This window comes from Conger conger, chromosome 16, assembly GCF_963514075.1.
Source record: "Conger conger chromosome 16, fConCon1.1, whole genome shotgun sequence".
In the NCBI taxonomy this organism is placed as follows: Eukaryota; Metazoa; Chordata; class Actinopteri; order Anguilliformes; family Congridae; genus Conger; species Conger conger.
Window position 1 is genome coordinate 29,173,037 of NC_083775.1, and position 15,013 is coordinate 29,188,049.

Here is a 15,013-nt window from a genome sequence, read left to right on the forward strand (position 1 = left end):
TGAATGATGTTCGTGACAAGCTGCAAAAATCATCCAGGCCTGAGACTGTCTAGATCGTGTTGGCCTTATCCCATCCGTTTATCAAAAATCCTCTTTTCATTTCTCATATGTGGTTGTACCGCTGTATGCTTTTATTAATGATCATTTTAAGAAGCAGTTTGAAAAAAACTAAACAAACAAAAAAAACACTGGTATTAGAAGCACTCTCTCCCATGGAAACATGGGTTTATTCATCAGCAGCAGTGGGGCTACCCATCTGGAATACGAGACTATGCAGAACAAGAGGGTTGAGTTCTAGTAAACCCCTACCACAAATGTACTGTGTGTACAAGTATGGATGAAAACACACACACACATACACACACATTCATGGACAGTATGCACCATGTATGTAAACCCTGAGCTGACCTGTCTCGTATGATTGCTTTAATTTAAAATAACCTTGCCCCTGTATGTTATTATTGAATCTATCAGATTAAGACTCAGAGTCTAAGGTGAGGTATGAGGTGTTTTATTGCCAAAGCACATATAGATTGTGGTTTTTAACAACAACAATAATATTAATAATAATATGTCATTTAATTTTAGTTGATGGTGACGGTCTTGTCATAATGTTTATCATAATGTCTGATAATATCTATATTATGTATAGGGAAAGTGAAGAAGATATTAATATGCCTGCAGAGCCAAAAGGAATTTTCTGGACCATCAGATCTTTTAATTTATCTCAATACCAACACAACGCATTACTGGAATACTTTACCATTTTTAATAGCAAAATTCCTTTAAACCATGCCCAATTTGCTTGCACAATAAAACATGTTTTATGACTACTTATGTTCAAGAATAATAGCAACGGTAAACTAAGAAACATGACATTGGCCTAAATGAGTTATTCAAAATGGAGGCCAGATCATGTGCGGTCAGGTTGAACGTGTCGTAGACGTTCGCTGGTGGGGTGAGGAGAGGCACAATAGGCGATAAACGAGGAGGACCACACAGACGCGGGCTGACTCTTTTCTCCTGGGAGATTTACTGCTCCAGAACAAGCTGACGGAGTCCTGAGCAACATACCGTCACCAGACTGCACTGAACCCGCTGATGCCTTCATCACGGTGTCTGTGTGTGTAGCGACTCAGGTTTCATTTGGTGCCTGACTGTTTGCCTCCCAGCCACATTAATAGGTCTGCTGCATTCGCTCCTGTTGATGGGAGCGTCAGTGTGACCTTAGCAAGGATTACTTCGATGGGATCTACTGATGAATCATTCTCTCTCCAGGCCTTTCTATCTAATCAAAACTACTCATCTGCCATTTGATTAATGCTTGTACCCTCACTCCCTCCGCGCGCGCACACACACACACACACACACACACACACACACACACACACACACACAAAGGAAAGTCTCACCCATTGTCTTAATGGCCAGTGATTACAATGACCTGACCTCAAAATGACCACTCTTTCAATCCCTTAATACATTTCTGACATTTTTAACATCCTATTCAACAAGCTGACATTTTGACATTGCAATATATTATCCCAGACCTCCTGTTGCTTCTAATTCATGTTCTACAAAGTAGTTGTGTGCATGTTACCTATAGGCTAGTTTTTTTAAACGTGTAGTTTTGGTAATTTGGTATGGTAATTTTTTAAGTTCTAGAAAAACTTTTATTTAAATACAAAATATAAATAAGTATTAAAGAGTCTGTTTAAAATGCACATTTGATACTAAAAATAGGATTGTTGTGGCGCCATGTTGAAGTGAATGACTTGAAGGATTTTTTAAGCATCCGAAAATGTGATGCTAACATTATGTATATAGAACCATTGTTTACTTGGCTTCATCTCTTTGGTCTCTCAAAGCGCCTTTTCACGGTTATGAATAGATGATTGTATGAACAGACAATTTGTGTTCTGTCTCTCCGTTTTCTCGGAGGGAGAATGTAGTTCACGCGACACGTCCCAGTTATTAATCTACAGTTCACTCCGAGTTTTTTCACGCCATTCACTACGGAGGAAAAATTTATTAAAATGATAACACTTTGATAGTTACGCAGGAATTAAGTGATAATGCCTGCGCGCATTGAGAGTGAGACGTTTCTTTTTAAAAACAGTAAATATTTAACAGTCTTCCCATTCCTTTCCAGCTGTCCATCACTTTATGCAATTACCTACCGTACCGTTATTTCACTGCTTTTATCTTGTATCTTCCAGACCTAAATTATGAAATTAAAACGAATAAAATCTGTAATTTATGCTTGGCATCCGTACCAATGATTGCGCAAAAAATATGCACTATGTTTGATAACCTTGTATCCGCGCTGTATCCGTGTGATTTGAGCAGATTTCTTCTCCTCAGTTTCAAGCGGAGGCGGGGCCGGCAACCTGACATCACTCATCTGTATAAAAGCGGCAGCTGTGACTTTGGATTCGGGCTGTCTGAGGCTGCAGTATAGGGCGCGCTCCCGCTCCAAACAAAGAAACCGTGTGGTAGCATCACATCTATTCTACTGCTAGACCATCTTATTTCCAGAACCGACCCCACCTTCCTACGGAACCCACAGCAACCATGACGGCAAACGGAACCAGCGACATGCTCAAGATCCAGTTTGGGCTCATCAACTGCGGGAATAAGTATCTTACCGCTGAAGCGTTTGGGTTCAAAATCAATGCGTCCGCTACCTCCATGAAGAAAAAACAGATCTGGACCTTGGAGCAGAACGGGGACGACTCCAACATGGTCTTCTTGAAGAGTCACCTGGGCAGGTATATCGCGGCTGACAAAGATGGCAATATCACAGGTGACAGCGAGACCCCCGGCGTGGACTGCAGGTTTATAATCACGGCTCACGACGATGGGCGGTGGTCCCTGCAGTCTGAGCCACACAAGCGCTATCTGGGCGGCACAGAAGATCGGATCACCTGCTTCGCCCAGACCATCTCCATCGCCGAGAAATGGAGCGTGCACATTGCAATGCATCCCCAGGTCAACATCTTCAGCCTCACGAGAAAACGATATGCTCACCTCAGCGCCAAGCACGACGAGATTGCGATCGACAGGGACGTCCCTTGGGGGGTCGACTCCCTGGTCACTCTGGTGTTTCAGGACCAGCGCTATCACCTGCAGACGTCAGACTATAGGTTCCTGAAAAACGACGGCTCACTGGTCCAGAAGCCTGACAAGACCACTGGGTACACACTGGAGTTCAGGTCTGGAAAGGTGGCATTCAGGGACTGTGCTGGGAAATACCTAGCGCCTTCTGGTCCTAGCGGAACGATGAAATCTGGCAAGAGCTCCAAGGTCGGAAAAGACGAGCTATTTGTCATGGAGCAGAGCCATCCTCAGGTGGTGCTGACCGCTGGCAACGACAGGAACGTGTCCATTAGACAAGGTATGTTCACTCACATGTACCGACTCACTTGATGCTGCATTTTATGTTCAGATGCGTAATGAAACACTGCGAATAACGTGCGGAATATAAGGTGGTCCTAAAACGGCTAAACCTACGGTAGCGAATCTATATTCTCTTACCGGGTAAAACAAACGCAAAAGCTCGAAATTTGGTCAAATAGGCCAGTACTGTAGCACGATATCGGCAATGAAATATGAACTAAAAGCAGCCAATGCGTGCCAGAATGTGCCATTAATCGTCACAGGTTATAAACCGAAAATTAATTAAAAAAGCAATTATCGACACAGAAGATTATTCAGGTTTAGTATTACGCCTCCTTCACTGGGTACCAAAATGCAAATGCATCGCAAATGCATCCCACGAGGATGGAACAATGCCCTTGCTTCAGCTGCTGGACTGGGTATCTATGAAGGATCTATAACACTAATAGTAGGCTATATCTCTGGGAAATATACAATCAGGTTCTCACAGTTTAAGAAATGTAAAGCTAACAATCTAAATTACAAAAACCATAGTGCAATATTGGGTTACTTTTGTACCACATAGTGAGGCCTACATCCTTAGACAATAACATAGGATAAGCCTGCTTGAGAAGGGGTGTCCATCTTAACGAGATTATGTGTCACATCCAATAGCAGTCGCACAGCATGATTGCACCTCAAAACAAGCCATTTACTTGAAAGCAGCATCTGGTGGAAACATTTCATATACAAAGTAGATTATGACTGGATTTCAGTAGAGCTAATACTCTATAATAGCAGGACTACTGAATTATGCAATTCTTACTCTTAGCAGTACAGATGGGAATCGGGCGAATATGACATCAAATGGGAGATTAAACTATAACTGGGGATCAAACTAGAAAATAGCCATGGTATCATAAATTAAGTAAAAGGTAAAAAGATCCGCTTATGAGAATGTGTGACTTGACATTGGGGGGATAAAAGAGATCTGCTGACCCTGATGATTTGATGACATCGACTCTACGTGTTGAAATGAGCAACCTGTATTGTTTGATGAAGAAGTACAAATCAGCTCCCCAGCAATAAATAAGTATACTTTCTTCCCTTACAGATAATAAAATGCTTTCAAATGCGTTCAGACTGGTGTTCCGCATGCTGCGGTTTATCCCTCCTTGCACCGAAACTGTTTATTTTATTGATATCGTTCTCAGAAGGGGCTAGTTGTTGAGTTAACCAGCCGTCGTGTGCCCCGCTCAGAACAGCGGCGGACAGACTCAAAGCCGCTTCACCCGGCCTTGGCAAGCAGGGCCAGGAGGCCCATGGAGGCCCGTGCCCGTCTGTTGACTGGGTGCCAGGCTCACGGCAGGCACACGTGGGTCCTGTAGAGCGAGCCGCGTCGAGGGACCGGGGCCTTGCTTTTCCCGGCTCTGACGCTCAATAGGATCTTTGTGCGAGGCTATTGAAAGGCTGCGATGGTGCTTTGATCCCCGGGGATCTCCGGTCTGCGCTCAATGAGCGATTTGTGAGGCGGGGAGGTCGAGCGGAGCATCTGCGCTGGATGCTATAGCTGCTTTCTGTGTGTGCCGTGGAAGTCTACGTTCCTAAAAGCCTACGTTTTTAACCACGGGAAGAGCAGGTTTTTTCGAAGGTTTTTTCATTCTTAGCTATATTGCAAGATGAGGTTTTATTCCGCAGGAATTAAATACCTTTAAGCTCAAATTCTGTAAAATTAGTATTTATGTTTAGTGCGTATCATGAGTCTGTATGTTAATTGTGGGTGTGTGTGCATGTGTGAGAGAGAGAGAATGCATGAGAGTGTGTGTGTGTGTGTGTGAGAGAGAGTATGTATAGGAGAGTGTTTGTGTGTGAGAGACAGACAGTAAAAGAGTGCATGTTTGTGTGTGTTGAGGTTTGTGTGTGTGTGAGTGGGAGAGAGCAGGAGAGAGAGCGAATGAGTGTGTGTGTGTTGGTGTGTCTGGGTTTGTGCATGTGTTTGCGTGTGTGAGTGGGAGAGAGCGGGAGAGAATGAGTGTGTGTGCATGTGTGCGTGTGTCGGTGTGACCGGGGGACAACAAAGGCATGGTGATCTCTCCAGGACTCTCTCCGCACTCCTGCTGATCTCCTCCACTCTGCAGCCTGGCACACTGAACAATGGGGGCCCCTTTGGGACATGAGTCCCAGAGCACAGACTGCACACAGAAATACCCCCTGTATACACCAGGCTAATGCATCTGAACAATCACGCGCCATTTCGCTCATTATCTAGAGGTACGTCTACTATAGGACCATATAGCCTCTACCAGGAGCGGCCCTGCCTGCTCGTTCAACCTTTTGTAGTTTGTAGTCGTGGAGGGGGGAGGGGATGGGCTTTCAAAAAGCTGAAAAAACACTCAGATAATCAGACCTGTCTGATTACATCTAATGCGCTTGTCCCAATCACCTTTGAGAATTCAGATTTCTGTGAAGGCACAGGAGAATTTCATATGACATCACTCACTCAGCAGATGTTCTTGTCCAGAGGGATGCACAGAAATATCCAGAATATACAGACCATACTAGATTATGGTTAGATGACCTGCGTAGCTTGATAATGATGTAGACGAGCGTGTGTGTGTGTGTGTGTGTGTGTGTGTGAAAGTAACAGTAACGCAGTACCGGGGCACTACCCTTTCCTGTCCTCCCCCGCCCTGGGTGTGAGCCATACGGAGGTGAGAGGTGAGAGTGTGAGCCTGTATCACGCCTGTCAGTGAAAAACTGACCTCCTGCCACGCTCGCTGTCTAAGACCGCCCCGTCCGTCCCAGACCTTCCTCTGACTCCAAACCCCCAGCCCAAATTTTCACTTTCCCTCTGCCTCACTTCAGTGGCATGTCTTTGAAGTACATCTCCCAAATTGTGGGTCTGGACCCACTGGTGGTTTCATGAGTGTGGCGGAGGTGAGTCACAGTATAAATACGAAAGATCCTGTTTCTCGCCACCCGCACCAGCCAGACTGGAACCTTCAGCGATTATGTGCACCAAACATGCCCTTGCTTTGACTAACGTTCCACTATTTAGATTCCTTATTTCAGCATACGTCTGCAGTTTAATAAGGGGCCCGAAGGCGTATTTTGCTTATTAAGTGGGTTTGAGACCCACTGCTTCAGACTGCAGAGCTAAGGTTAGCGCTGTGCTAAGTCATTACCTGCGGTGCCACTTGCATGCAGGGAGAGATGTGAAGGCCAGCACACCGTAGATGAAAATGGTGATGAAGTAGGAGGCCCACTGCAAGGGAAGTGGAGGAGGTTTTGCCAGATAGTTCTTTGGAATGTTCTTTCAAAATTCCATTCCAGAATTATCTAATCGTTACACCAGCGTTTGAATGGCTGGCGCTGGCGGCTTACCTTCTAGGACCCTCAAGGATAACTGTGACCAAATGCCATTTTTTATTTGTGTGTTCATTATTTACACAACTCCCTTGACTAAGGCCCTAAAAAATTCTAGTCCAAAGAACTTCAACGCTTGTTGTAGGATCATGGACTGTGATATAGAGCCATAAATATGTTGAATGAAGATGCAACCATCCACGAATTGTAACCACTGGAATTATGTTCTTGCTTGGAGACTGATTTAAAGCACATTTAAACTCCTTTGTCATCCTCCCCCACGGATCCTGGCTTCTGAACCTCCAGTCTGGCCCATGTGTTTCTCATCTTTGCCAGCCTCTTTTCCTCCTCTTTCTCACTGCAGTTCTGTGGAAACTTGGTCTGGCTCAAGAGATCAGACATTTTCTGGAACATAACCCCTGTCTCAAATGAGTAGTGCGAAAAATGCAGAGGAGGAAATCATAGGGCTTTTACCAAAGAGTGTAAGATCAATTGCAGCGTGTCTTCTTGATATAAACCAGAACGAAAGTCTCATCTACACTGAGCAGACTCGCGTTCCTTTGTTTTTCCCAGCGGATTGACTCTTGTCTCGTTATAGTTTATCACTTACATCCAATAGAATGACTATGGGGGAAATGTGAGGTGCCCAGAGGATGTTCTGTGTTAATAATTTAGCCAATTTTATCATGAATTGAATCAATGGGTAGGGGGCCCATTCAGTCCATTGTGTGACGGGAACAATGACAGAGAACTCTCTTGTATTGACAGTGTCTGCGCAGCACAGAAGATGTGGAGAATTGGGTGTATTGTCGAAAGGCCTCACTTTGTTAAACAATAGCACAATGCTTGCATAAGCCCAGATAACTGCCTAATGGCCATCCCTCCAAAGTCTTACAATATACAGAATAGTTAAACACAAATTAACCAGCATCTCTAGAGACCCAATCCTCGTTTTGCCATCCCAGCAAACCCCCATTTTATCATTGAGCTCTTATTATGTATTGAAATGTATTAAAGCATCGTGCCAAGATGCTTTAATGGGAACTTTGCTCGTCAAGCTGGATGTGGTCCGCAGCTAGGACAGGGCTGCTCCATGCTGTTAATGTAATCTGATTCAGGATCTTTGGTATGTGTGAAGAGCCCAGAATTCCAGAGGAGATTAACTCTGTGTGGTGCAGCGGTGTGCGGACTGTGAATGAAAAGAGGAGGGGCAGTGAGGTCGCTCCAACGGGTCAGATGCTCCATCTTGTCTCCCACAAAGCCATGGAGACCGTGGAGGGTGTTGGCTGAGCAGGAAGTAGGTGGCTGCTGCTGTGGCAGAAAAAGCACACTGTACATGAGAAAGAGAGAGAGAGATCGAGAGAGAGGATAATCCCTAATCTCCGAGTTTGAATCTCTACTGCTTCTTAAAGCTGATTTTCGCTTGGTCACATGCTGGTTTGGATTAGGTTTTATGGCTGTCTTTTTTTTTTTCTTGGCTGTCTTGTTTTGGTTGCGGTCGCGTTTAATGAACGGCAGTGTGAAATTAAAAAAGACGATACTATCCTGACTCTGATGTTGCTCCTCCCCCGGCTCCTCAGGCATGGACCTGTCAGCCAATCAGGATGAAGAGAGCGACCAGGAAACATTCCAGGTGGAGATCAGCAAGGACACAAAGAAGTGCTCGTTTAGGACCTGCAATGGGAAATACTGGACCCTCACTGCCAACGGAGGACTGCAGTGCACTGCCTCCACCAAGTGAGTGCTACCCCACTCTCCCAGAATGTACCACATACTCGATGCTCACCCTAACCCTCCATCAAGTGTGTGCTACCCAACTCCCTCAGAATGTACCACATACTCGATGCTCACCCTAACCCTCCATCAAGTGTGTGCTACCCAACTCCCCCAGAATGCACCACATCATCCGGGCTCTGAGAGAATGGGGGCTACTGCTGCTTCACCAGCCCAGCAGGTTAAATTCCCAGTGTCATTAGCGAGCATCAGCAGCCATATGATTGCCATAAATTCCATCTATACAACATGTCCCCTGGCACAGAGACGGCACTGTAGATGCGCAGGTCCTCCCCCACACCCCCTCCCCACCCCATGAGCTCAGACTGTGGAGGCTTCTGATTGGCCCTTGCTGTTGATGTAATATGAGCCCATGCCAATCAAGCTGAGAGGGAAGGCACTCATTCATTTCAAGGCACAAAAAGCCTTCTAAGGGCAGTCAAGCAGGCTGCTATATAAATCAATTTAGTTTTACTACAGAAGCTTAAAACTTCATTCAATTTTATAAATGCTGAGTCCTTAAGATTAAAAAATGATACAAGTAGGTTCTGTTTGTTCATCACCATGCAATTTTCCCTGCTAAGAGCAGTATTTTACAAATGTAAGCTTGAAAGTATAAATAAAAATTACTCATTAAACCATTCTATTAAATCATTATATTACTGCAAAGATAGCTAAATATCACAGCAAAAAACCGTATGTGCTTAAATTTCTTCACATGGCCTCCTTGACAGCACTCTTTGGCACAGTGCTTCCCAAACTTATGGAGAAGTTGAGGTTGAGTGCAAAACACAGCACACATGAAAAAATAACTCTGTTTATTTTACACATTCACATCAGTGATACTGAAAAGTGCAGCACTTACAAACTCTGCACTAGTTACAGTGTACATGTATTTGAGATATATATAAGAAAATTTCCATATTTCAACACAGAAGGCTATATTTTAAAAGATTGATCCCAGAAAAAAATAATGTATTTGGACATTGACTGGGTTGGGCAATGGTTATGGAGTTTGGCCCAGCGGTTGTGTAGCACCAGACATGGATGTGTTACCATGCCACCATGTGCCCCAAGGTCAAAGGTCAGACCACATCTGATGGAGTGTGAGCTCCTTCATCTCCCCTCCTTTGACTAATGAACTGAAACTGAGACCATTGGGCATGATTGTGCATTGAGTATTGAGTATCACAGCCTACATCTTCATTTAATGAACGCAGGCAGTCAGGAAATGCTTGATTTGAGCACTGAGTTATTTGTCTTTGGCTATACTTGATAACTTATGTTGTTGTTCAAACCAAAGTAAGAACGCTGCTGCCTTGTTTTGTCTGTTATTTATTATCCAATGTTTCATGGTGAATAGTGTGAAAGTGTGTTTTGTCTCAAGTTATTTTTGTCTCCAGTTATTTGGCCCAAAAGTATCTCTTCAGAAGTCTCTTTTGTTCTCGATTTAGTCCAGTTAATTTGTCTGGCTTTCTTGTTATAAATTATTCTTTACCTCCTTTTTCGTGGACAGGACTGCCAACTGCTACTTTGACATTGAGTGGCGTGAGAAGAAAATCACTCTGAGGGCCACCAATGGGAAATATGTGGCGGCCAAAAAGAACGGGCAGCTCGCCGCCACGATTGACTCCGCGGGTGAGCGTCAGAGCACACTTTGGCTGCTTCGCTGATCTCTGTTGATAAAATAGATTAAATGTTGATAAAACTTTTATAAAATCCGCTGCTGTTCCCAATTTATATATTGACATGCTTGTGTTTTTTTTCTCTTTCATTTGAGATGAAGTGCTCTGATTGCGTCTAACTTTTTGTTGTATGGTCGCTTTTGGGATGGGTTTTCTCTGTTCCTTTGGCACAACCAAAGTTCATGATGTTTTTTTTCTGGTTAAGTGCCTGTTTTATTATGTAATTTTGTATTTTGTGAGTTGTGTCTTTGTCCCATTTTATCCGACCATGAATTTAAGGTTTTTAATGTCATGAAATAATCTAAAATACCTACATTTGAAATCAACTTAAATTAAAACTAACTTGTACTCTGAAGTACTGGATTCCTCTAGGAAATCAACACAGAGCAATGTACATTTTGCAAAGTATCAGATTTGTGACCACAAAAATAGGGCTTGTTTTAGTACTTTTGGAGTTTATGGAATTAACCCAATGGTCTACACTAAAAAAAAAAAAAGTCTTTTGACTTAAAATGTTATTTCTATGACTCATTTGCTAAAAAGGACAAAAAAATTGCATTGAGGTGAGACAGTTTTTCAGAAATTTAAAGAAAATTTCACTTGTCAAGCAAACCGTAACTTAAAACAATGTTCTCATTGAAAGAGAGAAAAAAGATTTAAGATAAGACTAAACCACTTCTTAAGAAGGGCTTTTATTCCAAGCCTTAACGTTCCCTCCATGTGTCCTTTCAGGGGAGACCGAGGAGTTTCTGATGAAGCTGATCAACAGGCCCATCATCGTCCTGCGTGGTGAGCACGGCTTCATCGGCTGCAGGAGGGTGACTGGGACCCTGGACTGCAACCGCTCCTCCTACGACCTCTTCCAGCTGGAGTTCCACAACGGAGCCTACAGCCTCAGCGGTGAGTCGCACCGCAGAGGGGCTGGCCCGCCCCACGAGAGCTGGGTCTCATGATGCCCACACTCAGCTTTCCCCACTTTGCTCATCAGTCTGTACATTTTTTCACTGCACACCCTCTCGTAAGCCTGCTGCCGTCAGTAGTCACCTCCAGTTTATTAAGATGAGAACTTCTGTCTATATAATGACAAGTAGTTCAGTGTTTCTCAACTCCAGTCCTTGGGACCCACTTGCCAGATGCTTTTTGTGGTAACTGGGAACTCACACACCTGATTGAACTAGTAAAGGGCATTTTGGGTGGTTTGATTGATCCAGGCATTAAACCAGGTGTGTGAGTTCCTGGTTACAACAAAAACCTTCTGGCAAGTAGGTCTTGAGGACTGGAATTGAGAAACACTGGTCTAGTTCACGATCATGGTACTTCATACATAAAGTTACTTTGCATCACCACTGTTAATATAGACCTGGGGTGTCAAACTGAATTCCAAGGAGGCTTCTGTAGGTGTCTGCAGGTTTTTGTGGTTTCTTTTCAATCACCAAGTAAGGCCTTGAGAACTAGGTGTGTGGATTCCTTACCAAATCATGTATGCGATATAGACGGTGGTGATGGCTTCCATTAAATTTATGTCATCTATAGGTTTTATCGCTTTGGTAAGTCATTAGTTTTCACTGTCCGACTAATTTGCACACCATAGCTCAGTCTGCTTAGCAGCTTCCCTTATAGCATAGGTCATGTATACAGAAATCTGGCTCTTGAATCCTGGTTTACTTTTTTCTCAGGTAATTAACTGAACAATTACTGGTACTGTTTGGCCAGACTGCCCACTGAGGACAGGGACCTGAGTAACTGGAGCTTAGATTCTACTGCTCAATAAATGTAGAGTTCTTCTGTTAACGCCATGTAAGTCCATACCTCAGACCCCTCTCCTCGCCCCTTCAGATTCCACCGGGAAGTACTGGATGGTGGGGAATGAGTCGTCGGTGATCAGCAGCAGCGACACGCCCGTCGAGTTCCTGCTGGAGTTCTGCGACTACAACAAGGTGGCCATCAAGTCCACCGATGGCAAGTACCTCCGAGGAGACCACGCCGGCGTTCTGAGGGCCAACGCTGACGCCATCGAAAGCTCCACCATGTGGGAGTACTAGAAGCACTTTAGTTACCGCTGTGGCTTTTCGCTTTGTTTCTGTCAGGTTTTGTTTTTGTGGAAAGGCTTGGTCTGAGAGAGGGGGTCAGGGAAGTCTGGGGCCAGGCCTACTGGTTAAGTGGACACACACACACACACACACACACCTGGGCTGTATTGGCAAATGAGCCCAGGCCTCAAAGGTGTGTGTGCCCACATAACCAGTAGACCCCAAACTGATTCCTCCGCTGTACCAAGTCTGCCAACACTTTTTTAATCTGTGGTTTTGCATGCATGCGTGGGGTTTGGATGGTTGAAAGGGACGTACGCTGTCCATGGGAGGTCTTAAAGGGAGCGTTGTAAGGACTGTCGATTGCGGGCCGAAAAGCTTGGGGTTGGCGTCTCCATCCATCCCCCTCATAAAGGTCGCTCATATGCTGCGAGCAGCCCCAGGGCTTCTGTTCCCTCTGTTTTCAGAGGCAGAATATCCAGGGATCAGAACGTAAAAGTCCTGTGATGTGTTTCTTCTACCCATGAACTCAGCCAGCTGATTGCACTCAGTTTTACATCCTGGCTGTAGCATTGTGCTAATTACCAAATCAAGGGGACTGGAAGAAAATAATGCAGAGGATTTTTACTTCTGAACCTGGATTTTCAACTTCTGCATATTTTGTCACTATGACATTTCTCTGGCACCAGGCTCATCTCTGGCAAAAACGAAGACAAGCTCCCGTGTCTTTCAGCTTTTTGCCAGCCCCTCTTTGACAAGCACACTTTCACAGACATGTGATATCTACATACTCATAAACCCATTACCCTGAGTGTCCTACTCTACCTGAGAAAATCAGCACATTGTATTTGATGCTAATGCTAAGTGTTTAAATTGTACAGACCAATCAATGGCAGTATTCAATGGTATGTTCACAGTGTTTTGACTTTATCACATGACCCTCATTTATCATCATATAATTGGTCCGTTACTTACAGAAATGTCCCAAACACCAGTGTTGCCACTTCATACAACATTGTCTTTGTGTCCTTAGCTGTTCATCTATGGGATATTTGTAATGTTATGCCAACTCGTATAATCTCGACTGGAGTCTCTGTCCGTGGTATAGAAGTGTATTTCAATTGCTCAGATAGAGAAAATTGAAACTGGAAATTAATTCTGTTTTTGGCTCAAAATGAAGATGAATTTGCAAAAATGTAACCCATCTCAGTTGTGTTGCTTAGCAACTGCTAAAGACCTGATTCACAGCCTGACAGAAAAGCAAATACCAAGCAATGTGAAGATAGGAAACGGTGTAATTTACTTTAAATGGAAAATGAAGTGATTACCTGTACCGTGTGGTTCTGTATCTGACATTTGTATTAATTGCAGGTTATAAGTTATTGTTGCAGGTTCAACATTTTGCATTTTTAAAAGCCTTTATTTGCATTTATCAGGAATGCAAATACTTTAACTGGAAAAATAACTGAACTGCATGGTGTAATGTGTCCATGAGAGGGGTAATGATATGCATTCCCCTAGTTTTGCAAAGGTGTAACCGCCCACAGGGCTCTAATTTCATGTTTTATATTGGTGAGTCAAAATGCCATGAAGTTCTGTGGCTGTTTTCAGTCTGTGTAATGCTAGCTGATAGGCTGTCAGTTAATAAGAAGTGAAACAGGGCAACAGTCAAACAGGGGAAATTGTAGGAATGATCTTGTGTATATTTGTTATGATGAAAAATATTTCGATGTGCAGCACAATAGCTGGGATGAATGACAGTGAAATGCGTCCAGTCATCTTCGACAAATCATATAAACGCCACTCTATGTTGCTGCTAGGTAAACAGCTGTAAATAAAGAAAGGAATGGTCCCTAGAAGGAATTGGATGCTTTCATCAAGTTCAAAAGCATGCATCAGTATCATACACTCCCTGAATGAATGACAGTACATTTTAACTTTTCTCTTTGCACACAACTCGCACACATTCATGATTGGTCCAGCAGCATCACATGGAACATCTACAGCAATAAGCACAGTGTGCAGATTGTGTACCAAGAACAATAGAAAATGCCCAATGTTACCTTGAAGGGAACGTACATGCTTGTTGTCCACTGTTACCAAATACAGTAACGGTGCAGATTACTACTGTGCCAAATGTTGCCTTGGCCTTGAACTTCATACAAGTCATCCATGAAGGTTATCTTTTGGACCTGCACCCGCGTTTACCAGTCCCATTATTATGAAGTAACAATTTTCAGTTCTGATGGCAAAGTACAGAGAATGGTTATAAGCGGGGGATGTTTCTGGAATATACAGTATGTGAGGCAAAAGGAATGGTAGTGGTCAGAGTAGTGGTCATCCAAAGTATTCATTCCATTTGTTGATTTCAGAGAGGCAAATCTTCTTTTTTTATCATTTTGATAATGTTCGTAAACCTTTTTCTTATGTGCCATTTGTATAACTTAAATCCAACGTCAAATAAAGTTTGCGTATGAAACCTGTCTGTGTGTAAAGTGTTTTTGACGACAAAATGGAAAAACCTGATTTATTTATTTAGAGGAAAACTCATTTGAAGCCCACACGCTCTCCGGTTGTTTTACTCACTTTTTTGAAACAGCTGGTAGCTGGTATTTCAAGCTGGTCAGAGCTGGATTTTACACCAGGGAAGCACTTCCAACAGGGAGGCCTTTGTGCTGTTTGTTATTATGGGGCCCTGGTTTACATTGTGATATTGCGACTGCTGATTCACTGCACAGAGACCAGGCACATGTTAATCATCGCTGAAGTAAAACTAAACAT

General features: G+C 43.6%; 1 protein-coding gene across 1 annotated transcript; it reads left to right on the forward strand.

Moving 5' to 3' along the window:
• The first annotated feature begins 2,450 nt into the window (after nucleotides 1–2,450).
• On the forward strand, nucleotides 2,451–14,715 carry LOC133115315 (fascin-like). Its single transcript, XM_061225167.1, has 5 exons — nucleotides 2,451–3,397; nucleotides 8,325–8,481; nucleotides 10,034–10,155; nucleotides 10,935–11,102; nucleotides 12,039–14,715. Exons 1-5 carry the CDS (start codon nucleotides 2,575–2,577, stop codon nucleotides 12,242–12,244), a joined length of 1,476 nt encoding a protein of 491 aa, XP_061081151.1. The 5' UTR covers nucleotides 2,451–2,574; the 3' UTR covers nucleotides 12,245–14,715.
• The last annotated feature ends 298 nt before the right edge of the window (nucleotides 14,716–15,013 follow it).